The 24134-nt window shown below is 44.6% G+C and overlaps 1 protein-coding gene across 1 annotated transcript in view; it reads right to left on the bottom strand.

Annotated features, from left to right (window-relative positions):
- Positions 1–24134, bottom strand: part of krt222 (keratin 222) — a 33146-nt gene that overhangs the window by 5539 nt on the left and 3473 nt on the right. Inside the window, exons 2-10 of the mRNA XM_075463400.1 lie at positions 15942–16107; positions 15513–15716; positions 12398–12480; positions 10332–10485; positions 8394–8687; positions 5134–5259; positions 3218–3438; positions 801–1021; positions 625–727 (exon numbers count right to left, since the gene is read on the bottom strand). Coding sequence (XP_075319515.1) covers positions 625–727; positions 801–1021; positions 3218–3438; positions 5134–5259; positions 8394–8687; positions 10332–10485; positions 12398–12480; positions 15513–15710 — 1400 coding nt within the window. The 5' untranslated portion in view covers positions 15711–15716; positions 15942–16107. The remainder of the gene's footprint in view (positions 1–624; positions 728–800; positions 1022–3217; positions 3439–5133; positions 5260–8393; positions 8688–10331; positions 10486–12397; positions 12481–15512; positions 15717–15941; positions 16108–24134) is intronic.

Raw genomic sequence — 24134 nt, 5'->3', positions numbered from 1 at the left:
GCTCCAAATGTCCATTTTTGTTTAGACGACAAGAGCAAAACAAGGTAAAGGTTCAATAAATGACTCTACAGCTGAGGAGCTCTCTTTGGACATTATGCAAGCGTGTTTGTCTTTTTACAGACACGCAGAGTACAGTCTGCTGGTAATACCTGAAGCATGGAAAAAGAATTCCGCCCATGTCTCGTTCAACAATAACAGCAGCCTCGCCCTGAAGCCTGCGCACCAGTCGGGCTCTCCACATCAAACACAAGCCATCACAAGAGGAAAATTCCCATGCAACACTACGATGAATTACTCATGGGAACCTGTGAGGCAAACTAAATGTTTTATTGCGTGTACCTTGTTAAACATGTGGAAGGTAATTCCTTTTAGAGTCTGTAAGCCTCGACTGCTGGACCAGACGTCGCCGGGGTGGGGAGGTGGAGGAAGTGTCATTGTGAACGAATGACTCAGTAAAACACTTGTGCTTTCAAAGCCTGAGAAGTGTAACCGAACTGTGTTTAGTGGTGAGTAATCAGAAGCAGCGTGTTCTAAAGTGTTATAATTAGTTCTTGCTGATGTAAAAAAACGCCTACATTTCCTGCTGACTGCAGTTCAGTGGTGGGCGAGGAGATCAATACTTACTCGATGGTGCCGTGACCTTCTGCGCTCTCCCGTACCACATTGCCCTGAAGAATCTCCTGAGTCTTTACGGTGGAGATCGGCAGGTCCCCATCTTGCTCCGGCTCTGGAGGAAGACACTGATGACGCACCCTAACGACGACACATGACTTTAATAAGGTTGAGCGTGTGCGTCCTACCTGTGAGTATCACGAGGCTTTGCTGTCTGTACAGAATGCTTTTCTTCATCCCGTTCTCAGACGGCAGGAGTGAAGGTATCTCAGGCAGAGGTTCTGACTTGGGTTCATCTGGAGTGACGGCGAGGTCACTGAAACTGTCCTCCACCCCGTTCTCCTTCGGCTCCGCCACGGGAGACCTCCATGGCCGCAGACCCATCGGCTGCACGTGACGCCCCATATACCTTTAGGCGCAAGCAAGTCACACAAAAAAAAGAGATTACAAAGATAATAATTACTTTTTCAATCATTCTGCACATTGTTTAACATACCTTGATCCCTAAAAGTTTGTGAAACCTGTAAAATGTATCTATTTTTACATATATGTGGGACCTAAAAGTCCTAGAAGGAGATAACCTAAAAGCATAAGAATTTTATTTTCTCTGTGAAACGTGGTGGTTGTTCATGGTTTGGGCCCGTTTTGCTGCCTCTGGCCTGGGATGGCTTAAGGCCTCGGTATGCTTCTCCGTCACTATCTGTCAATCAGACTCCATGGTCACTAAATCTTTCAAAGTTCTCCGTCGGGATGTCGGATACGCAAGGCAATTCACCTCCTGATCAGCAGGCGTCGCTACGCTAGATGACCCAATCTCGCGACGTCTATCGCGAAAGTCGTTGACTGATTGTTCACCTTCCGGCTCCGTTCCACTCCTCACAGTGAACGATGGCGACCGAGAGAAAAAGACTGTTGTTGGATTTGGAGCTTGTTGATTTTGAAACGCAAATAATTTTGACCAAATGTTGACCGCTACACAGTAAACTCTTTCAAAAATGGCGGTGTTGTTGTTGTGAGAGGAAAGAGCTAAACCGGAAAAGTGATTCCGGACAATGTTGTTAGCCGACCAATCACAACCCTTGCGGTCTCCGCGAGTCTCCGTCTCCTCAATGGATTGATAGGAATTTTTGCCGACGCACGCAAGCGACGGAGAGCGTCTCCGGGAGGGTTTCCGACGACGGAGAGGGCTCTCTGTGGCTCTCCGTAGACGACCATGAATCTTTATATTCATGGCTTTACATTCACTGATGGAACAATGAACTCTGAATCAGCTTCAACTCCTCCAAAGCTAATGTTCATTGTTGTTATGACAAAGACTTCATCGTATCGTTGGGGTCAAAGGTTCAAAGCTTTGGACTGGTGTCCTCCAGTTAGCCTCGCTGTTCCTGGGGCAGTGTCATCAGGAATTATTATACTTATATCATCAGTTATTATACTGATGAAATCCAGCTGAAGTTACAGGCTTGTCTTAGAGAAATTAAGGCCTGGATGAGCCGTAATTTTCTTCTTTTGGCTCTAAAAAACCTCAAAGATACATCCAGGAATTTAAGTGTTTTAGCATTGTGTTGTGTTCTTGACTAAATGCATCCATCTGAGCCACATTTGTACTCTCTATTTAAAGCCAGTTGTTAGATTTTGAAAAGCTCAAGTTAAAACTAAGACGTTAAAGGCAAAGCACCGAACTCACCAAGCAGCCCTTCGAACCCTTTATTAGATCAAGGTTAAGGCAAAGCTGCCAGAAACTTTGTGGTTTCTTAATGTTAAAGTATTTATGTGTGTTTTGTCTAGTCTCGCTCGTCTAGGTGGCACCCTTCTCAAATATGAAGACAATGCAAATTTGAAATGCCATGTTCTGTTTGTCCTCTGCAAACTATGCGTAACATCTGCAGGCGGCATGAAAACAAACCACCTTCCTCAAGCTGTAAAATGACAATCACAGAGGTTCAGGCAGCAACTTAAACTGCAAAGACACCGTTCCAGGTGGTGTTTCATTGTCAAAAATGCCTGAGAAGATGATTAAAGATTACGCCAAAAGACCCCAGTGTCCTCTAATGAAATGGGTTAGTGGTGGCAGAAACTGAAACACAGGTCAAAAGTCTGGATTCTATCTTCTACAGATTTTTAGGCCATGAATCACCGACTAAAATCTTGTTATCGTCACTTAACATCATCGTTACTTTGTGCCTCCATGTTGCGTGAGTGAAAAGGAGTGCCTGTGTGTGTTCTCAGACTTCAATTACTGTGTATTTTGTATTTCTATTCAGCTAGATTCTACATAATCCCAAACACAACGATCAGCTTTCAGTTAATTAGAAACATGAACCACGGCATGCTCGGTTTGACGGCTGAGGTTAAAGAAAACTAACAGTGTTTACTTTACCCTTAGGCACAGGAACAGCTTTCTGCCTTATACCTGTCAGTTGAACCCTGCTTTGCGTGATCGTTTTACAGCTTTGGAAAATCAAACTGCTGCAGTGTTCCAGGAAACATTCTCAACTGAAAAAATTAACACCAGGAATGTTGACACTAAAACTACAAAAAAAACCAGTTCACCTATTTTCTTCCTGGTTGTTTTTTGGTTTTCCCCTGCCTTTCTCTCTCTCACCTGCCTTCCTCTCGCTCCAGAAGCCGTCGGTAAGTGGCAATCTCTCGCTCCAACCTCATCTTGGTGTTGAGTAGCTGGCTGTGGCGCTGGCGTTGGGTGGCCAACCCGCTCCGCACCTGCTCCAGCTCACTCTCCAGCCCAGTGATCACCTGGGAAAGGTCATGCAGCTGGCTGGAGTACATGTGCTGGGTGTTTTGAAGGGAGCTCTCCAGGCCTTTTTCCTGCACACCAGGCGGTAAAGAGCAGTTAGGATTGCTTATATTTCTGTTTTAAATCAACACTTCACCTCAAGCATATATGTGTGAAACTGATGCAGTTAAAAAAAAACAAAGAAACATCAACTCTCACTGGCTTCCCACCAGCAGCACCTGCTGCATTGCTCAGCTTATTCTGGCAAACATTGATAAACTCAAGGCCGAGCAGCTGGGATTTATTTTTTGGGTGTGGATGGTTACAAAAGTCAAGATAAAAGGGACACTTATCTGCCCGAAACACCTCGTTTGAAAACCAGACTTTTGTTCCTTCACTTGTCCAAATCACCAAGTAATATATTTGCATTTAACACCATCATTAACATTAACACACATCTGCAAGTCATTTAAAATGTGGTCAGTTTAGGATTCAGTATGTTGCCCAATGATACACATGAACTGGTGAAGTTGGGACTGAACCAGCAACATTTTGATTGAAGAACAACTTTGCTAAAGTCCCAAATAAATACTTGATATTCAAAATGAATACTGGCAAATCATATTGTTAGATTTTAACCATGGTAGTGTCTGGTAGTACTTTGTTTGTAGCTGCTGCTGTGCATTATGAGCAAACATCTCCACTTTGGTCTGGTCTGTCCAAAGGACATTGTTCCAGAAGTCTTGTGGTTTGTTCAGATGCAGCTTTGCAAACCTAAGCTGTGCTGCCATGTTCTTTTTAGAGAGAAGAGGCTTTCTCCTGCAGCCCTTCCAAACAGGCCATACTTATTACAAAACAATGTTTTCCACTTGTGAATAATCTTTCTCTCTGTAGAATGATGGAAGTTTGGAAATGGCCTTATAACCCTTCCCAGATTGATGGGCAGCAACAACTGCTTCTCTAAGATCATTGCTGATGTCTTTCCTCCTTGGCATTGTGTTAACACACATCTGGATGCTTCAAAACTTCTGCTTTTATAGAGGTGCTCACACTGACTGATGATCAGTTAATCAGAGCATTGATCAGCAGCACCTGGCTCCTGCTTACCCTCTTAGTTCCTGTGGAAACAGGAAGGGTTCACTTAGTTTTAAACATGCAGCTTCTGCATTTTGGATTCGTTTTCGTATTAATCTCTTCTGAGGTTGTATTAATCTGATTTTAAGACAGATGAGCAACCACACATGATATATTAAAACTTGTCATTGTTTATTGAACATAAAGATATCCGTGAAACTGTAAGAAGGTGTACTTTCTTTTTCTCCATGCACCAATATATGGCCCAGCATGATTTTTGTAGGTATTCTTTGTGGCATTTCAGAGTTTTGCGAAGTGCTGATGACCGGTCCTGCAGTCTGGAGCATAAACCAGCTAATTGAATGTTGTCTCAGGGAGTGGACAGCCTCTAAATTCTGTTTTACAAGAAACTATTTAAATATGCACCAGCAAAACAGTCCAGCTAACGGGGCCTTTACACTCGGTGTGCATATTCCAATATTCACATTAACAGAAGCAGAGTCAGTGACTGAAAGGGGAAAATCTGCTGGATACTTGCCAATGATTACCAGGAATGTAAAGTTTCCACAGTTAGTGGGCAGGAACAAGTAAAGGAGAATGTTTTCTTTTGTTTTTTTTTTTACTTGTCAACAAATGCAATCTCTCTCTTGTCCTGGAAGACATGCCATCAGTACAGGTTGATGTGGTGATAAGTGATGTGTGTGTGTTCTTACCAAGGCATGGAGGGTCTCAATCTCTACCTGCAGGGAGTGCCACTGCTTCCTGGCCTCGGCGAGCTCGGCCCGTGCCTCCCTCAGGGCAGCGCCGCCGAGGCTCACCTGCGCCCAAGCTGCCTCCTCCTGTGTGATGGCAGAAAGAACAGATGATACATGAGGCACGGCATGTTCCTCAACAGCACCGCTACAGCCACCCAAACAAACACCCTTCCTAAGTTTTAATCTGCATTTACCCGTGAACAGTACAAGAGGTGTGTTCAGCCACTTCACTCACTGACACACCTTGTGAGTAAGTATTTTTCTTGCTTGCACTCAATCAAGCAGTAAAGAGGAAAGGCAGCTGAGGGTGGTGAGGTTGGGTGTGTGCGTTTCAGGTTGGGTAAACAGACAGCGGAGCAGACACGCAGACCTGTGGTGTATGCACAGCTGTACCGAGCTGACAACCTGCTGTGTACAGCTGTGACATGTGTCACACCCAGCTTCAGATGCATTGATCCGCAGAAGCTGCCTTTGCACGCTTTTGGAAATATTTTTTAAAGTAGACACAAAAGTTGTTTTCAGTTTACTTTGTTCCTCCACCGATTCTCTTTATCTGCTTCAACCTTTGAAACCGTCTCTTATTGGGTGTCATGTCCATGGGGTTTTCCCCATGTCTTTAGTTCTTTTGAGTTTTATCATGTGTTAGTTTATCTCGCGTCTTAGTTTTAAGTTCATGTTTAGTTTAGTTTTGCCACGTTTTAGTTTTGCCATTGTTTTTTCCCTCACTTCCCATGTCAGGTCATTAGTTCACTCACGTCACCTGTTCATTTTCTTCAGCTGCACCCACTCACCAATCACCCTCCTCAGTATTTAGTTTAGTTTTTTCTTTGCCATGTTTTCTTCACCACAGTCTAGTTTTGTCTTCCGGCTCAGCTGCGCTTTATGTTAACCTTGTTTTTGAAAATAAATCAGTTTGCTTTTACTTCTGAAGTCCACATCCTTGTTCTTCTACGCCTCGCACCCACCCAAGATGACATTGGGAGACTTAGATGAAAAGGCAGTTAATGTCAGTCAGCACTGATAACACAAGGTCCCTCATCAGATCAGGGAATTGTTTTTCCATCTGTTATGTCAACACATAAAGTAATAATATTTCTCACTTTGGTCTAGGGATGATTAAGGAAGTCATTTAAGATGGAGAATCTGTTGCGTCCCAATACAATTTTCCCACAGTAGAGCAAACCGCTGCAAACTACACTCTAAGCTTAAGTTATTACACTCAATGCCACTGTGTTAGCCACAGCTAGCAACAGTTAGCCTCTGTATCAGTCATTGGGAAGGCGATTGTTAAGTTTGAGAACATCATTCATCCCTTTATTAGCATGCTGTATTATCAAGCAGGGTGAATACGTTTTTAGCATCCCCTGTCGTATGAGACAAACTGTTAGACATGCAGCACCACACACTCCTGATCCAGGATGAGGATAAGAAAGGCCATCGGGAAAACGTCAGAACTCCACGTCTTTAGTAAAGCCAGAAGTGATAAAAAAAGCTCGTTGATAGTGGCTGAATTTCTCTGCACAGCTCAGGTGGAGCTTTGCTGGATGTGGAGCATCAAGGGGGGTAGCAGGACAAGAAAAGCCCACGGCAATGGGTTGGGTTAACCATCCAGCGGGATGAATTCAACCACCATCTCTTTAATCCTTTGTCATTATTCCTGTAAAATGTTTCCCTTCTCTTTAAAGTTTCCTCCAAAGTGTGTTGGTTTGATGTATGAAAAGAAGCTCTTTCACCACCGCCCCATGAAATCCACTTTACAATTTTTTCCACACAAAAGACAAGTTTGCAACCTGCAGCCACAGCAGATACAAAACACCCGACATCAGATCAGAGGTGTGTTCGCTGACCCCAACACAGATAAATAAAACAATCGGATATTTAATCTGATTTGACTGGGACATCCTTTGTGCTGATACCACCATGTAAAAATACTCTGTGTTATAACAGTGTTATAGTATCTGATCATAATAAATTGTTTTGCTCATATTTTAACGTGTATATCATTTCAGTTTTGTTTGTTGAGTCGAGCTAATCCAACTTTTCAATACTTTTGGTTGTAAAAGTTTTTCTGCTGTTTTAATCATTATAGTTTTAGCATCAATTGGACCAAATGAACAAAGTCTGAAACTTATTATCTTCTGTTACAAAGCAAAAAAAGGCATCATAATGATGTGGTTTTAAGGTTATCCGAGGTGTTTCTAAGACTGCCGTTAGTACAAATTACTGCCAGTGTGTGGTTTTTTTTTAATGATAAAATCACTAAAACACCTAAATTGACTCTTTTTTTTCTCACTGCCAGAAGCAGCTTCAGTTTCCTCTGTGCTCTGGTTCCTGTTGTAATGTGCTCACAGCAACAATCCAAGGAGAGAAGTTTGGCTACCTTGGACCACAGTTTCTGGGAATAATAATCCAGTTTATTATGTTTGACTGAACCGCAGGAGTCCGCTCAGCGCAGCAGAACTGAGGACGAGCTTCCAGTTTGCACTCCAGATAGAGAAGTTAATGCTCCATCTCTCCCCAGGCAGCACATAGTTTACCCACATAAGAGTTTAAAATGATAGTTCTAATTCAAACATAGCACATCTAACCGTTTCTTATTCTAAATTCAACAGGACCTCTGTTTATCATGGACATCATGCAGGCTTTTGACTGCATCGTTGTGTAACTGTTAGGGTCAGTCAGAGTCTGCTGTAAACAACAGCATATAATAAAAACCTGCTCTGATTCAGCACCACGACTTACAGCTTCGGTGAAGGCACTTATCATCGCTGTCAGGGGCACAGAAAAAAGGCAGCCAGACTGCGCTTTTTACCAAAATAACAAGAAAGAGGAATGCTTGGTTTAAATGACAGAGCAAACTTATAAAAAGATAAATAACGCTGCTTTTATGTATACAAAGAGGTTCATGAATATTTATTGAAGATCAGGGCTCATTTTTACACCGTTGTAATACTAAGTGTAGTAGCGTTTTGATAAAGAAGGGAGACAAACCTCCAGATTCATACACAAGTTTCCAAGAAGGCATAAACTGACAGGTAAGGTACGCAGAGGGAGAAGAGGCACAGGGATTTTTAAGCCTACAGCCTTTTATCACAGACACTAAACCAAATCGCCTGCACCTGAGGGTCTTGAGTCCTGAGGGTGTGTCTGACTGGAACAGAGCCGCAACATGCACAGGGAATAAAAAGATAGATAAAGATGCAGAAGTGGAAGCTAACCTCATGCAGAACTCCTCTGTGGGATCTGGAAGCTGCTGCCGCTCCATCTCCAGACCGGCTAGGCCCAACCAAGCCAGAGGATGGATTAGATATGGTACCCAGGCTGACGTGTCTTTCAGCCGGGGCTGAAAGTCTGCTGTAGTCGCACTGCGCTCTGATACGGTCGAGGAGCTGGTTGAGCTCCATCCCTGTGCCATCCTCCTCCTCCCCTCCTGCTGCTGTTGCTGCTGCTGTGGCCGTCGCTAACAGAGCATCGCAGGAGCCGGCCCTCTGCAGCTGCAGAGCCCGGGCTGCCTGCAAACAGCCAAACAGATGAAGCAAGAGACGGAGGGAGGGAGAGGGTGCAAAGAGAGTAACAGATGACAAGGAATCCAAGAGAAAAATGAGACGGAGAGACGAGAGAGGGGACGAAAAGAGCAGAAAAGGTGGAAAATGCAAAGGAAAAAAAACAGGGAAAAGAGTGTGACGATGTGTTTGTGTGGAGGGAGCAGTGAGATCGCGCAATGCAGAGGCAGGAAAAGATGGAAATCAGTTATTGAGACCAACATGTATGCAACTACGTGCGCGGGCAGGAAAAGACCCTGGAAGTGAGGGGAGGGGGCTATTAGTCAGCAGGAATCAGAAAAGAGAAAGAAGGGGGAAGAAAAGGGATGGAGGGAGGAGGAGTGGAGGGGGTCAGCATGAGGGGACAGGACGAATCAAAAGATGCTCTGAAGCACAGAAGCACACACACCCCCGATCATTACAGGGCTATTACGTCAAGCTGCAACAGCTCACTCATTAGTCATCTGTCATAACAAAAGCCTTAATGACTATGCTCCCGATTACACATCAGGAACAGTACAAGCAATTATCTACAATGATAATGAAAACCAGTTAACCGCGTCAGGTTCATGCAGCGATCATATAGATTTCTGAGGAGAGGATTTTCCAAAAAAGTCATGCAACCAGGCCAGTAGTACTGCTAATGTTTGCTGTTGAGCAGTAAAGGCCAGGTTATAGCAAGGTTTGGTAGATTTTTTGTTATCAATCAAAAGTCTAAGGACTAGATTTTGACCCATTAATGGAGCTAAATTCATTTGCAAAACTCCACCGAGTGGTGCAGAGATCATCATCCTAAATTTATGTGGCTATTAAACTTCTGTTCTGCTTCACTTGAGAACGTACGTGTATTACCCAAATCACCTTCTTCACACACTTTATTAGGACGTAATCTGAGGACCGATGTTCCCGGCAAATGTTCTGGAAGCCAGCGGGCAGCATCCCAGCATCTGATCAACTGCTGGATGATTCGTATCTTTCTTTCCAGCATTTTCTTTCCGGACATCAGAAGATAAATCAATAAATGAGAATCATACAGGGTCAACAACAATGCTCAACCATAAATTAGGACCCAGGTACAGCTGCTAAACAGGATTTCTGTTAAGTGGGGCTTTCTGAGAAAACTGGGAGTGAGTAAAATTGATTTATTGAGTGTTTTTGGGGTTGGTGCTCCTGTCCGTTTAAAATCCATGCCGGGCTTATATTCACTCTTGTTGCTCTGCAGAAACCAGCATGTCCAAGCAGATAACCAACCCCTGCAGAAAATTAAAAGAATGAAACTGAATGCCAATTGTACCTCCACCAAAACTCGGTCTCACTTGCCCACCTGTTGGTTGTGTAGGTTCCTTCTTCACCCCCCTCCCACCTCTAAATGTGGACAGTCAACACGTGACTCTATGGAGTTATTTGTGTGTTCAGTAGCATTTAAAACCGTCTCGTAGACAGGATTGGAGGAGCACAACTCATCCATACTGCTGCCCAAACTGTTACACCGTTTCTGCTGGATGTGGTTGAAAATCGTGCAACTCTCTTTCATACAAAGCATTTAGATAGAAAATACCGAAAGAAGAATAGAAGCTGATTATGAAAAATAGGGGTGCTGCTTGAAAGGCTAACCTCAAACTCCTGGTTCATCTCCTGCAGCTCTATCATGGAGCGGCGAAAGTCCGCCTGCAGCGACTCGCTGCTCTGATCTGCCTTCCTCTTCGACTCCCTGAGCAGCACCACTTGTTGCTCCAGATGCCTGGTGTTGCTCTCCTCTGTCTCACACCTAAGATGTGATGTCAGTGGATGAACCTCTTTCATTTTTGAAATATTGAAATGCACTTACCACATGTAAACCTCATACAAAAGAACCTCACTAATTTCTACTGCTCCTGCACAGACAATAGCCGAAAAGAAAATACACTTTGTTTCTAATCTAAGGTTTTACTTATCAGGACATAATCTGATTCCTACCAGGTTATAAAATGAAGTAAATATAACCTCAGATGAACACTAACACATGAGCATTCAGGTGTGTGTTAACACAATGCCAAGGAGGAAAGACATCAGCAATGATCTTAGAGAAGCAACTGTTGCTGCCCATCAATCTGGGAAGGGTTATAAGGCCATTTCCAAACTATCTGGAGTCCATCATTCTACAGAGAGAAAGATTATTCACAAGTGGAAAACATTCAGGTCAGCTGTCAATCTTCCCAGGAGTGGACGTCCCAGCAAGGTCACCCCAAGGTCAAAAACCCAAGAGCTACATCTCAGACTCTGCAGGCCTCAGTTAGCATGTTAAATGTTAAAGTTCATGACAAAACAGTTAGAAAAAGACTGAACAAGTATGGCCTGTTTGGAAGGGCTGCAGGAGAAAGCCTCTTCTCTCTAAAAAGAACATGGCAGCACAGCTTAGGTTTGCAAAGCTGCATCTGAACAAACCACAAGACTTCTGGAACAATGTCCTTTGGACAGACCAGACCAAAGTGGAGATGTTTGCTCATAATGCACAGCAGCACGTTTGGAGGAAACCAAACACAGCATATCAGCACAAACACCTCATACCAGCTGTCAAGCACGGTGGTGGAGGGCTGATGATCTGGGCTTGTTCTGCAGCCACAGGACCTGGGCACCTTGCAGTCATTGAGTCCACCATGAACTCCTCTGGATACCAAAGTGTTCTAGAGTCAGATGTGAGGCCAGCTAAAGCTGGGCTGAAACTGGCTCATCAACAGGACAAAGATCCCAAACACAGCAGCAGATCTACAACAGAATGTGTGAAGAAGAAAAGAATCAAGGTGTTGCAATGGTCCAGTCAAAGTCCAGACCTCAGCCTGACTGAGATGCTGTGGTGGGACCTTCAGAGAGCTGTACAGAAACCAATGCTGCAAACCTCAATGAGCTGAAGCAGCGCTGGAAAGAAGAGTGGGCCAAGATTCCTCCTCCACCATGAGAGAGATTGATAACGTCACACAGGAAACCATTACTTCAGCTCACTGCTGCTGAAGGTGTTGAATCATAGGAAGTAGCTAGTTTTTGTTAAATAGGTCATAAAACAGTGCAATACATCCTGTGTTTTTCTTCATCTGTGCATCTGTGTTTGTTGTATTTACACCTGGTAAGGATCAAATATTTTTTTTACTATGTCCTACTTAGTAAAACCTTAGAACTGAGCCAGGGTGTACCATGTATGTATGTATATGTATATATATATATATGTCATAAATAGAGTACAGGGTTTCTCGGACATCCAGCCAGTCAGAAGACAAATGAGGTGGTGCTATAAAAAGAACAAGGAGTCGCCACTGTTCTTCAGGGGTTAACGGCTGGCAGTGGAGGGAGGCATGTGTGCTGAGGGGGATGGCGGTGTGTTCAGTGCTCAGTGTCACTCTGCATCAACACATAAGTGAAAGTGCTGACGCGGCACAAAGCCCGGCCTGGATTTGTGTGCAGGTTGGCTCTCAGGAGCAGGAACTGGCCTGAGTCATATTTCATAGGCCTGGAAACGCATCACAGGACAAAAACAGGAAGTCTTCCCTACGTATCGTTTCTACAAGCTTCAACCACACATTAGCTCTTTGCATATGGTAAATGTTATCTTAAAGCTATTCATTCGGGCTATATGGTCGATATCTGGTCCGATATATCAATAAAAAAGCCCTGGAAAAGACTCAGGGAAAAGCAGAAATGCAGCTAACCTGGCCTGGATAGCAGCAGCTCTGGACTTCATGCTGTCAGACTGCAAAGCCAGTTGGGCATTCTCCATCAGTAGTTTACCAACCTGACAACAAAAAAACACAAGTTAACACATAATTACATGTGACAAAACAATGTGCAATTGCAGTGGGTATAAAAAAAGCGCATCCAGCACATGTCGAGTCATTCAGAAGTAAAAACGGAGAGCAGTCCTCCACCAGATGGAATCTGCAGGTTAGCAGAAACAACCGCTGCAGGTCTCTCAGGGTGCATCTATAAGTCTGGCACAATTACATTTAATCCATAAAATGTTTGTCAAGAAAAGAGGTAAAACACTAAAAAGGGGGGTGAATACTTTTGCGAGACATTTTAAATGTTGTAAAATTATGTTAAACGTTCAGTTTTCCCACTAACTAGTCCAAAATACAGGGATACGCTGCTAGAATAAACAGCTCCAGCTTTAAAAAATTGCAGGCTGTCAAGGGTTTACTGGTATTTTACAGATTCTTTACGGTGTTTAAGTTTAAATTATGAGACAGGACATCTCCTGATGTCTGTCACTTTTCTGTTCTGCCTGGACTCTTGATAGTAGTAATTTATGGACTCCCTAATTAGGTGCACAATTATAGCAAAGATGTGTTTTCGAACAACTGAGAAGAAAGTTTCCGACCTAATGGCGTTCATGGAGCAGTTCGCCACGCCAACAAACTCTCTGCACAGTTGTGTAATATCACAAACCTTTCATCCTCCAATTAATTATCTGTGTTTAGGTTAAAAAAGATAAAGATTTGATGTCATAAAATGAAGCGATTTCTTATGTGCTGGTGGAGGAATCAAAGTGTCACACACTTAAGAAAGCTTACACTGGTTTTAGTATTCTTTGTTTTCTCAGGACTCTGACACTTTTGGAATGTAACACACCCAAATTGAACATGTACATCATACCCTTCACTTTACACTTATTGTAAGGTTACTATCAGACCCTTTTGTGGGATGAATGAGTCAGAACACAGTGAGAGTCAGAGGTTTAATAATGGAACACAGAGCAACTGAATCCTTTGTTTTAATTTGAAAACACTCCCTGGATGAGCAAACAGTGAAAGCGACAGTTTGTTCATGTGACACTCGCGGTCAAAGTAACATACACTAAACTCTAAAGTGAGAAAGAGCTCCCAGAAACACAAGAAATACATTAAAATGTGTGTCTGACACCTACTCATCTGCTTCACACAGGAAGTGACACCTGAGCATGGGAGCAGTTGAAAAGCACCGAGTCGGGTCATGTGATACGACTGAGTGGAATGACCTTTAATGTGAAAACTATTTCCGCATTCTTTGTGAGTGTGACAGCCAGCATTCCTCTCTGGCTCACTTCCACACACAATGACAGACTGTGCCTGCAGTCGTCTGCAATAATCTCCTTTGAAGTGAAGTCAGGGATCGCCTGAAAGTGTCTGAGTGTTACATTTCAACTGTCAACTGCCATGTGCATATCAGCAGAGTTCACTTGGATCTGAAGTGGGTTTTACATACCAAGAAGAGGTTGTTGTACCTCACTAACTAAAGTTGTGTCATGTGATAGTCTTGAAAATCATTGTTCAGGTAAAGTCCAGGTTGCTTGGTTTAACAGCCCTCTGCAAACATCTTTTTCAAAGAAACTTTACTTCTTTACATTTAGAAAAGTTTAAATTTGATGCAGCAAAAGGCTCAAAAAGTTGTTCCAGAGTCGTGTTTCCTGTCGTGTTCCATCAGCTTCCTTTAAAGACTCTTCTTAATGCTTTGGGAACTGAGGATGCTGATTGTTGCAGTTTTTCAGAGGAATCTGGGTCCATTCCTGCTGAATCCAAGATTTCAATAGGAGACAGATGTGGACAGATGTGGACCGCAGGCAGGCCAGTCGAGCTCACACACTCTGTGTGTCTGAAGCTGCTGGAGGTCCTGCAGAATGAGGTCCTGCAGAATGAGGTCTGGCGTCGTCCTGCTGAAATAACCACGGACCTCCCGGGAAAAGACGTCTCCTTGATGGCAGCATCTGTCTCTCCAGAACTCCAACATCCACCTCTGCGTCAGTGGCACCTTCACACAGATGAAGCCATCCCTGCCATGGACCCTGATGCAGCCCCACACCATCACAGACGCTGGCTTTAAACCTTTCTCTGAGAACAGCCTGGATGCTCTTTCTCATCTTTGTAGAAGCAGACGTCAGTTTTTCCCAGAAGCAGCTGAAACGTGGACTCATCTGCCCACAGAACACGTGTCCACTGTCTTTCTGTCCATCTGAGATGAGCTGGTGTCCACAGAACTGGGCCGTGTTTCTGCACAGAGTTGATATCTGGCTTCCTCCTTGTGTGGTACAGCTTCAGCTCACATTTCTGGATGCGGCCGTGGACCGTGTTGAGTGGAAATGGTTCTCCGAGCTCCTCCTGAGCCCATGTGGCTGTATTGATCATGGTGGCGTGATGACGGTTTCTCATGCAGTGCTGCCTGAGGGCTCCCAGCTCATCCAACAGTGCTTTCTGTCCTCGGCCTTTCCACTCTGAGATTTCCCCAGACTCCCTGAATCTTTTCACAATATTCTGCTCTGCAGATGCTGAAAGACTAAATTTATTTGTAATCTTGCATTAGGAAATATGATGATAGAGTTTGGAACCAAGTGCTGAGTAGTGACCTACCTTTGTTTGGAGAGAGTGTATAACCTCCTTTTATACCCAATCCTGACACCCTCACCTGTCACGTGTTCATCTGCTGATTACTTTGTCTTTCTTTGCCTCTTTGATCATGTTGATGCAACAAATATCCAATGATTTCCTTTCTTTTAACTTGTGTCCATAAAACTTTGAATTGAATATCCAAGTTATGTATTAAACTTCTTTTTTTCTACTTTTCTTCATAAGTGAGGCTGTTCACATGAAGTTTATTGCAGCTGTGATGAACACACGACAGGACAACAGGCTGTGTTCTTATTGCTGTTTCATCATGCATGCCTGCCTCAAACTGACATAATCAACCATAAACATAAACTCTGAGCAGAAATAACACCACAGCACTATTAGAAACAGTCATTTCAAAGCAGTTGTGCTATAATTAGACTAATCACCTGCTTGTCAAAAATCTGACCTGGGCACGGAGTTCCTTCACTGTCTGCTCCTGTTTGGACCAGTCGTGGCTGCCTGAGGTGCTCCTGATGCCCCACTCGGCTATCTGAGCCTCCAGCCGGTGGTTGGCTTCCTGCAGCCTGTTCACCTGCTCCATGAAGCCCTTCAACCGGGCATTCAGGCCCCACATTGTATCGCTGGAGTCCTGCATCACGTCCATGGAGTCCTGAAATGTTTACAGTCCCACACACAGGAGAAGCTTTCACACACGTCGAATGACGCAGCAGGTTGTTCTTATGATGGCCAAAACATTGAGAGAGTTCCCAGCTGACCGGATTGCTTTTACTGTAATATAAGGTTACAACTTTCACAGCAAACACTCTGCCACCCACTTAGAATCACATGCTGACAAAGGCGTTCCCAAGGTAAATGTTTACCCAGCGATACTCACCTGAGGCAACGTGGCCCTCGGTGAATGAGACAAAGTAAATGTGGTCGGTCAGTTTATACGCCTGGTCACATCGAGCCAGTCCTCACAGCTTGGCCACATTCCTCTGCAGTGAGCTCGTTGGCGCGTTCTCCTCCCCACTGGGTCCCGGGTCATCTGCAGCAGGCCCCTGAGACAGAGCAGACAGGCTGCAGTCAGCCGGCCAGAATCACAGTTTTGTGTCAGTCTGTGGTCTTCAGGGTCAGCCACCACAGAGATGTTCCTCCCTGTCCCACCTCGCCGTCCGGCAGCATGTGGGAGAGGGGAGAGTGGAGGCGTTAGAGCTGGACACAGTGCTTACATCACCAGCACTCTGGGGCCCTTTGTGCTCTCTGATCCAGGATTACTGAGTTGCTTTCAAACAGGCAGCAACACAAGCAGTGGAGGGAATGTTCAGGGAGACACAGTGACAGGACCAGTGTTTGGGTAAATATGTGTGTTTGAGCGGTGCCGTAATAAGAGGTTACATATACTATAATTAACATGAAATCTGAGCCTTGCATCTCTGCTCTGACTTACTTCTTGCTCAATCACAGTCTCGGCTGGCTCTGGAAAACAATAGTCTGGGCCAAAGATTTCATCTTTGAAATGTTACCCCATAGTTTCACAATTTCCCTGGAAATTATGCCAAAAGATACACAGCATGGAGTTTATGCAAATTTTTCACAAGTGTCTTCAACAGCCAGCAAGCAGGTGTGTGGTCTCATCAGTGAGATTGATAAGATAATAAAAACTAATTAAGATGTCATGATAAGTTGTGTTTATCTAAGCTTGGTGTGTGTGTCACTGAATGTTAAAAGGTGCAAACAGGTGGGGCTCCACCAAAAAAAAGAGCATCTACAGTTAAGCTATTCAGTGGGGTTACATAGCACTGAAAGGATCGGATTATTGGCTACAGGTGCGTCATTTCCGCCGGAGACAATTTGTCTGACAGGCAGATTTGTCCCCACCACTTTAAAAAAGTAGAGAAAGACAAATGTGGATGTATTGATTTGACCAGTCTGTGCATCATGCATGTAACAGACTACTCTGCTTTCCTAAAAACTATCATTTTATATCATGGCGTTCTCCTAACCAAAGACTATTTGATCCGCTCTGCTTTCACTCTCCTTGTATGAATGCTCTTGCGATCAGCCCCCATTGCTGAATAGCAACTATGTTGAATCTGCTCCGCTCCCACACACTGCGCTTGCGGTCTGCAGTGTGTGACAAGCGATGAAAGACGTCGCTGGTGTTGCAGGTGAAGATTCGTCAGTGTTTATGATGCATGTCAGGCGAGATAGACAATGAATGAAAACTTTTTTTCACACAGGGGTTGCTGCTCGTTCACTCTTGCCCGTCGTTTCATAGCCTGGTAATGTTTGAAAACTTTGTCAGGGCAAGGGCTGTTTGTAGCCAGGCTACGTCTCCTGATGCGCTCTTGCTTGGTCGAGGTTTGTCTGAGATTTGTTGGTGTGTCAAGGGCTGTGCAATAACCGAAATCGTGTCTTGTACTAAAATGCGGATTTTGAAATACGAATAGGGCCTACTCTTAAGACCGCGCAGATGGCTTTTAACTTTTAATATGGGGACAATATCGCGTCAATACGCATCATCTAATGCAATGCCTATTATTTATCATGAAACCTCAATTCGGAAATAATGCGCCTAGCTTGTACCCAGCACTTTTCAAATCTTATTCAGGTTTATGGTAATTGTCCCCAGCACTTCTGAAATCAAACTGACGCCCATGATTGGCTAAATTACCATAAGACTGAGTTATTAAATTCATGTATACACCTTAATCTGACAAGAAATTGGATCGGATTAAGACCCCGAGATAACTTGGTTGAAAGTCAAATTAAACCTGCTTGAAGATGGTGAAGCACGTGGTGAATTAGACTTTGCGTTCTGCGCATGCTCAAGATTTTTTCCTGGGGTCGTGAACCGGAAGTCAAAGGAGACGATATTACTGTTGTCGCCGAAAAGAAACAAACAACGCGATGGAGAATGCTCCGTTGTGCATCACGTTTGTACAACAAGCAGCTCATCACAGACGAAATGTAGAGGGACGTAGCTTCATCTTGCTCTTCGTTCTCCATCTTTCTCGAATGCCTGAGTTTGTTGTTGATGTTGGTGGTGAAGAGGTCAACAGGAAGTGGCTCTATTAGCAATAGCTGAAATGGGTACAGCGCCACCTATCATACTGGGGTATGACATGCTTTGTGCCTATGATTCCATTTATTCACCGCCATATATCCAAGGAGCAACTCAGTCTTATTGTAATTTAGTCAGTAATCCGATCCTTTCAGTGCCATGTAACCCCACTCATTGATGCTCTCTGTTACTGCTAAAGTAAGACGAAGTAACCTGATGAACAGTGTTCTCATTTGGGAACCACAGATTGAATGTCGATATTTCACAAAAAGTAACTTTTTGTTTGTCTTTGTGAATCAGGACACACTGGAAGCCTTGTTAGCCTAGATTTGTTAACCACCTTGGGAAATGCTAATTCAGCTCAGTAAGAATACCTATCAGAGGAACAAATATTTCTCATCTCAAACTGTGCATTGCCGAGTTTGTGTCTACCTGGGCCAGAGTTTTTATTTTTTTAATTTTCTGAAATATATCCCATAAAAGCCTTGTTTTTAGACACATTGCGTGGTGTTTGTGCATTTGGTATTAACATATATTTTCACAGGTAACCTCAAAAGCCAGCAGGCAGCCATGGAGTATTATCACTGAACAGAACATAGCTTTTATCCACCCATCCTCCATTTGTCTCAGTGAACTAACCCCCCCCCCCCCCCCCCGCACCCTTTATATCTACTTCCTTTCCTCCTTCCTCTTTACATTGAAGGAACTGGGGAGCTGAAGCTTCCTGAAACGTACTCCCTGATTGCTCCTCAACAGACTGTTTTTATGTTCTCCAATCTTGACCCTTCCTAACCCCCAGTTCTAGTGATCAATAAGTTACAGCATAATATATCACTGTGGTGCTGTCCTTGTTAGTGAACTAAATTTCAGCTGAATACTATGAAAAACATAATTATGTCAGGCAGGACATGATCCAAAGTAAAAATACTTCATGTAAATGAGGTCAACACAACATTTTACCAGTGACTTTGGGCCTTTTTTGCTCTGCTAAGAGGAACAAAGTTGTCATGTGACACCTAAGGATGCCAATGGCATCGATCAGCTTTCTTGTGAAACTAACATGCGAACCAACAAAACCAGTCATTTTAATTTAAAGGGGAAGTTTGTTTTTTTTTAAACTTGGACCTTATTTCTGGCAGAAAATACATTCATCTACTCTCCGATAACAGTTTGATGAAAGTTGGCGTCCTTCGGAAGATATTTAGATCACTCGAGATCCGCATATATCCATTTCACAATAATAAATAATAATAATATATTTTATTTATAAAGATCTTTACATCAATTTAATGACCTCAGAGTGCTACATTTTAAAACAAAAAAAAAAGATAGTAAAATAATTTTAAGATTTTTCAGGCAAACTAAAGGCTTTTCTAAAAAGGTGAGTTTTCAGTCCTTTTTTAAAAAAATCCACAGTCTGTGGTGCCCTTAGATGGTCAGGGAGAGCATTCCACAGACTGGGTGCAGCTGAGCTGAAGGCCCGGTCGCCCATAGACCTGAGCCGGAGGAGATTGGCCTGTCCAGAGCGGAGATGACGTGAGGAGGAATGGGGGGCGATGAGTTCTTTGATGTAGGGGGGGGCAGTGCCATGGAGGCACTGGTGGGACAGAAGGGATATCTTCAATTCGATCCTGTACTGGACAGAAAGCCAATGGAGGGATTTGAGGATGGGTGTGATGTGGTGGTACTTTCGCCCCCCCATCAGGATCCTGGCAGCACAGTTCTGAATAAACTGCAGCTGCTGGATAATCTTGCTGGGGATCCTGATGAGGAGTGCATTGCAGTAGTGCAGCCTGGAGGAGACAAAGGCGTGGACAAGTTTTTTGGAATCAGGGAGAGTGAGTATGGGGCGGAGTTTGGCAATGTTTCTGAGGTAGAAGAAGGAGGTTTTGCAGAGTTGTTTGATGTGAGCCTCAAAGGTCAGGTGAGGGTCCATCCTAACACCGAGATTAGTGACTGAGGGTGAAAGGTGGATGTCGTGGCCAGAGAAGGTGATGCTGGTGATAGTGGATGACCGAATCTGGTGCGGAATGGCTTCAGTTTTTGAGCTGTTTAGTTGCAGGAAATTTGCCGTCATCCACGCCATTATCTCCTCCAGGCAAATGGAAACTGTGGATAGGGCTGCAGAGGGGGTTGGGTTTGTTTTAATGTAGAGTTGGGTGTCATCAGCATAGCAGTGGAAAGATATCCCATGCCGGCTGATGACACGACCAAGGGGGAGCATGTATAGTGTGAAGAGGGTGGGGCCAAGGACAGAGCCTTGAGGGACACCACAGGTAACGGAGTGCGTGTCTGATTTTGCACCTCCCAGGGATACATATTCTGTTTGGTCAGTGAGATGTGATGTGAACCAAGCCAGGGTAGTGTCAGAAAGTCTGATGGAGGATTGGAGGCGGTGTAGAAGGATGTGGTGGTTGATGGTGTCGAACGCTGCGGTGAGGTCAAGAAGGATGAGAAATGATGGAGAGCCAGCGTCAGCGGTCAGTAACAGCTCACTGGTAACCCTGACCAGAGCGGTTTCCGTACTGTGGCCAGAGCGGAAACCAGACTGGAACTTCTCATACAAGCTGTTAGTGGTGAGGTGGTTGTGAAGTTGAGCGGAAACTACCTTTTCCAACACCTTTGATAGGAAAGGTAGGTTGGAGATGGGGCGGTAGTTGACAGGTGTTTCTGGGTCCAGGCTGGGCTTTTTGAGTAGTGGCTTGATGACAGCAGTTTTCAGGGATGTGGGAACATGGCCGGACCGGAGTGACTGATTGATGATTTTGGTGATCATGGGACTTGTTGCAGAGGAGTGACTTTTAATAAGGACTGAGGGAAATGGGTCCAGGGCACAGGTGGAAGGCTTCATCTTCCTCAGAATGACTTCGATGTCATGCTGTGTGGTGTCAGTGAAACAGCAGAGGAGTTGAGTAGTCTCGGACTGAGGGTCTGAGGGAGCAGAGAGAGCGGGGGGGCTGGAGGGAGGGGAGGGTGGGGAGGCGGGGGTGCTAGAGAGAACGGAGCGGATGTTGTCTACTTAAGACTTAAAAAAGGAGATGAAGCTGGTGCACCACTCCTGCGTGCTATCTGAGTGTAGGGGGGTCTGAGGTATGAGGAGGTGATTTAAGGTTGAGAAAAGTTGCTTGGAATTACCAGGGCTATTGTTGATTATGTGGGAGTAGAACCGGGACCGTGTGTCACTGAGGGACTTGCTGTAGGCCTTCTGGTGTTCCCGGTAGGCCAGCTTGTGAGCCGCAAGTCCGGAGTCCTGGAAACGCCGTTCAAGGACAAGCCCCGTTCTTTTTAACAAGCGTAGCTCACTGGTATACCAGGAGGCTGTACGTGTGAAGGTGACAGTTCTAGGCTTGAGTGGCGCATGACGGTGCTGAGTGATGAATTGTAGAAATCCACAGATTCTGTGACTGAAGGGGGGTTGGCAGTGGAGAGATGTTGGAGGTCAGTAGTCAGGGTGATTGGGTTGATGTTTTTAAAGTTCCTGAAACTGAATTGTCTGCTGGGCTTATTGAGGGGGGGCGGGGTGGGTAGCTCCATTGAGGTGGCTTTGTGGTCAGACACGCCCAGAGATTGCTGATGGAGGTGGAGTTGATGATCAGCAAATCAAGGGTGTGGCCTCTTAAGTGTGTTATGACATTGATGTGTTGGGTGAGGTTGAGACTGTCAATGAGATTGAGAAGTTCAGCTACAGAGTAGGAAGGGGGGTTGTTAACATGAATATTAAAATCCCCAAGTATGATGATTTTCCTTGAGGTTGTGCAGAGTGTGGTAAGGAGTTCATGTATTTCAAGGATGAAGGCTGGGTTGGGTTTGGGGGGGTGGTATATCAGGAGAACTGTAGTGGAAAGTGGTGGTTTGCATTTAAACCCAAGGCATTCAAAAGAGGAGAGTACAGGTAGGGACAGGGGGGACAACTCAAAGTCTCCCCGGTGCACTACGGCAAGGCCACCACCACGGCCAGTAGTGCGGGCTTTGCTGAGGTAGGTGTAGCCAGGGGGACAGGCTTCATTTAGACTTGAGTAGACTTCTGGTTGTTGCCAAGTCTCAACTAAACACAAGAAGTGTATTTCCTCATGTATGATGTGGTCGTGAAGAAAAGATGCCTTGTTATTAAGGGATTGTGCATTTAAAAGTTCAATTTTAACAGGGGGAGCTGGGGTGGTGGTGGAGTGTCTCTGTAGGGGCCGGAGTAGGCTGTGATCCACTCCACGTTTTCTGTCCTGCGTAGTATCAAATAGCCTCTTTGTGGCAGTCCTCTGATGACGTGTCAGTTGTGCGACGGGCGTCCAGATGGAAGGAATGCACTGCTCAAGCTGCCGGTGGTAAACAAAGTTTCTGAGTGTACTGCGGTGGGCATAACAGGTGTGACGCAAAAGTCTGAGTTTATTTACAATGGGGATATTAAGTCCAGGAGTGTTTGCGGAGTTGAGTTTGTGGAGTTCTGAGGAGGAATAACTGAAAGCCATGCCAAACAAGGACGAATTCTGCCTAGCCTCGCTAACAGCTAAGTAGACAGACTCAGGAGGACAAACTAGACCATGAAGCAGACGCCAGAACACGGTTTGTGGAAGCGGCGGAAGAGTTACTCTCAGGTTGGTCGAACTTAGTTGATGTAAACAATCCAAACAAGGCAGAAATCCAAAAGGGGGGGGGGTTTCCGGTTTGTCTAGCTTTGATGGGTATAGAAATCCAAATGAGGGCTGTAATCCAAAGTAAAGACAGGGTCCTGATTGTTTTTAAAAAGTAAACTCAACTTAGAAAGAAAAATCGCTAACTAAGCGGTAGGAGACAGATAGACTCGTTGAGCAGCGGCAGCCAGAACGCGCCAGCGTACACCCACCATTTCTGTTACTCCCGTTCGCTTTAGAACTTTACTGAACTTTAAGAACTTTACTGTGGGCGAGGCGCACTGTGCATTGAATACATACCGAGTGGACCGGGAGAGAACAGGGCAGAGACAATACAGCCTCTAAATAAGGCGTTATCTATCTTTATTTCACCAATACTTAAAGACGAATAAATGAATGAACGCGTATTATTGCACTGTTAGCTCAGAGCTGCCGTGTTGTTGTTATCCAGGGCTTATAGGAAGCTTTCTACACCCAGGTCACTTGGGATGACGTCATCAACCCACGCCGCTGCAGCACAGCTCATTCACTCCGTGCTCTGTGACAGTCGGCTAACTTGCTGCTGCTGGTTTTGTGCAACATGGCAGAATATTCATCAGATTTTGAGTACGATGGACGTCCTTACCATTTCGAGCCAGAGTCTACGGAGGAGGAGCTCCTGGAAAGGAGGATGCAGATGCAAAGAGGAACAGCTGGCCAGAGAACAACAGACCGCCGCACGTCTGCGAATCGATGCTAAAATGGTGTAGAAAGCCTCCAATAGCCCCCAACATTTAAAAAAAAATGCTTCTGTACTGATTTGGAAGTTGTGTTGCTGGAATAATTTCTACTGGTAACTGGCAGTTTTTTTTTTTTTACATCTGTCATATGATCGATTGAACTTTCAAAAGCCCAAGTAATGCCTAGAATAGGACCCCAACACCAGAGTGGATGAAGAGGAGATGTGGATGCCAAGCAGAAACAAAATAGAGAAAAAGGAGGAGCAAGTTTAAACCATTTCTTTGCTTGATCATAATGAGAAGATATGATATCACTAACGGATAAAATGCATGAGCTTGGAACGCTGACAAAAGCCCTATTCGGACGGGACTAGTTTAATGGGGGTACCTGGGGTAAAGTAATAATAACCGGGAAATCTAGTCCCGTCCGAACGCGCCATGTCAGTAAAGATAGCGGAGTATGTCGGTAAACTTTGCCGAGAATTCTACCTCCTGTGAAACGGTCCGGAGTATCTACCATAGGTAATACTAATCCCATGCGAATGCGACCTTCGGTAATAAGTACGGAATATGTCGTCACATCCTTTTAAAGAAAGAAACAATTAGGTGTGTCTGGAAACATGGAGGTTCTGGATGAAGCGCTGCTTGCAAGCACGCATGGTCGGCGCCATGTCTGT

This window comes from Odontesthes bonariensis, chromosome 4, assembly GCF_027942865.1.
Source record: "Odontesthes bonariensis isolate fOdoBon6 chromosome 4, fOdoBon6.hap1, whole genome shotgun sequence".
In the NCBI taxonomy this organism is placed as follows: Eukaryota; Metazoa; Chordata; class Actinopteri; order Atheriniformes; family Atherinopsidae; genus Odontesthes; species Odontesthes bonariensis.
Note: the sequence above shows the minus strand (reverse complement) of the source record. Positions and strands in the feature narration are given on the sequence as shown.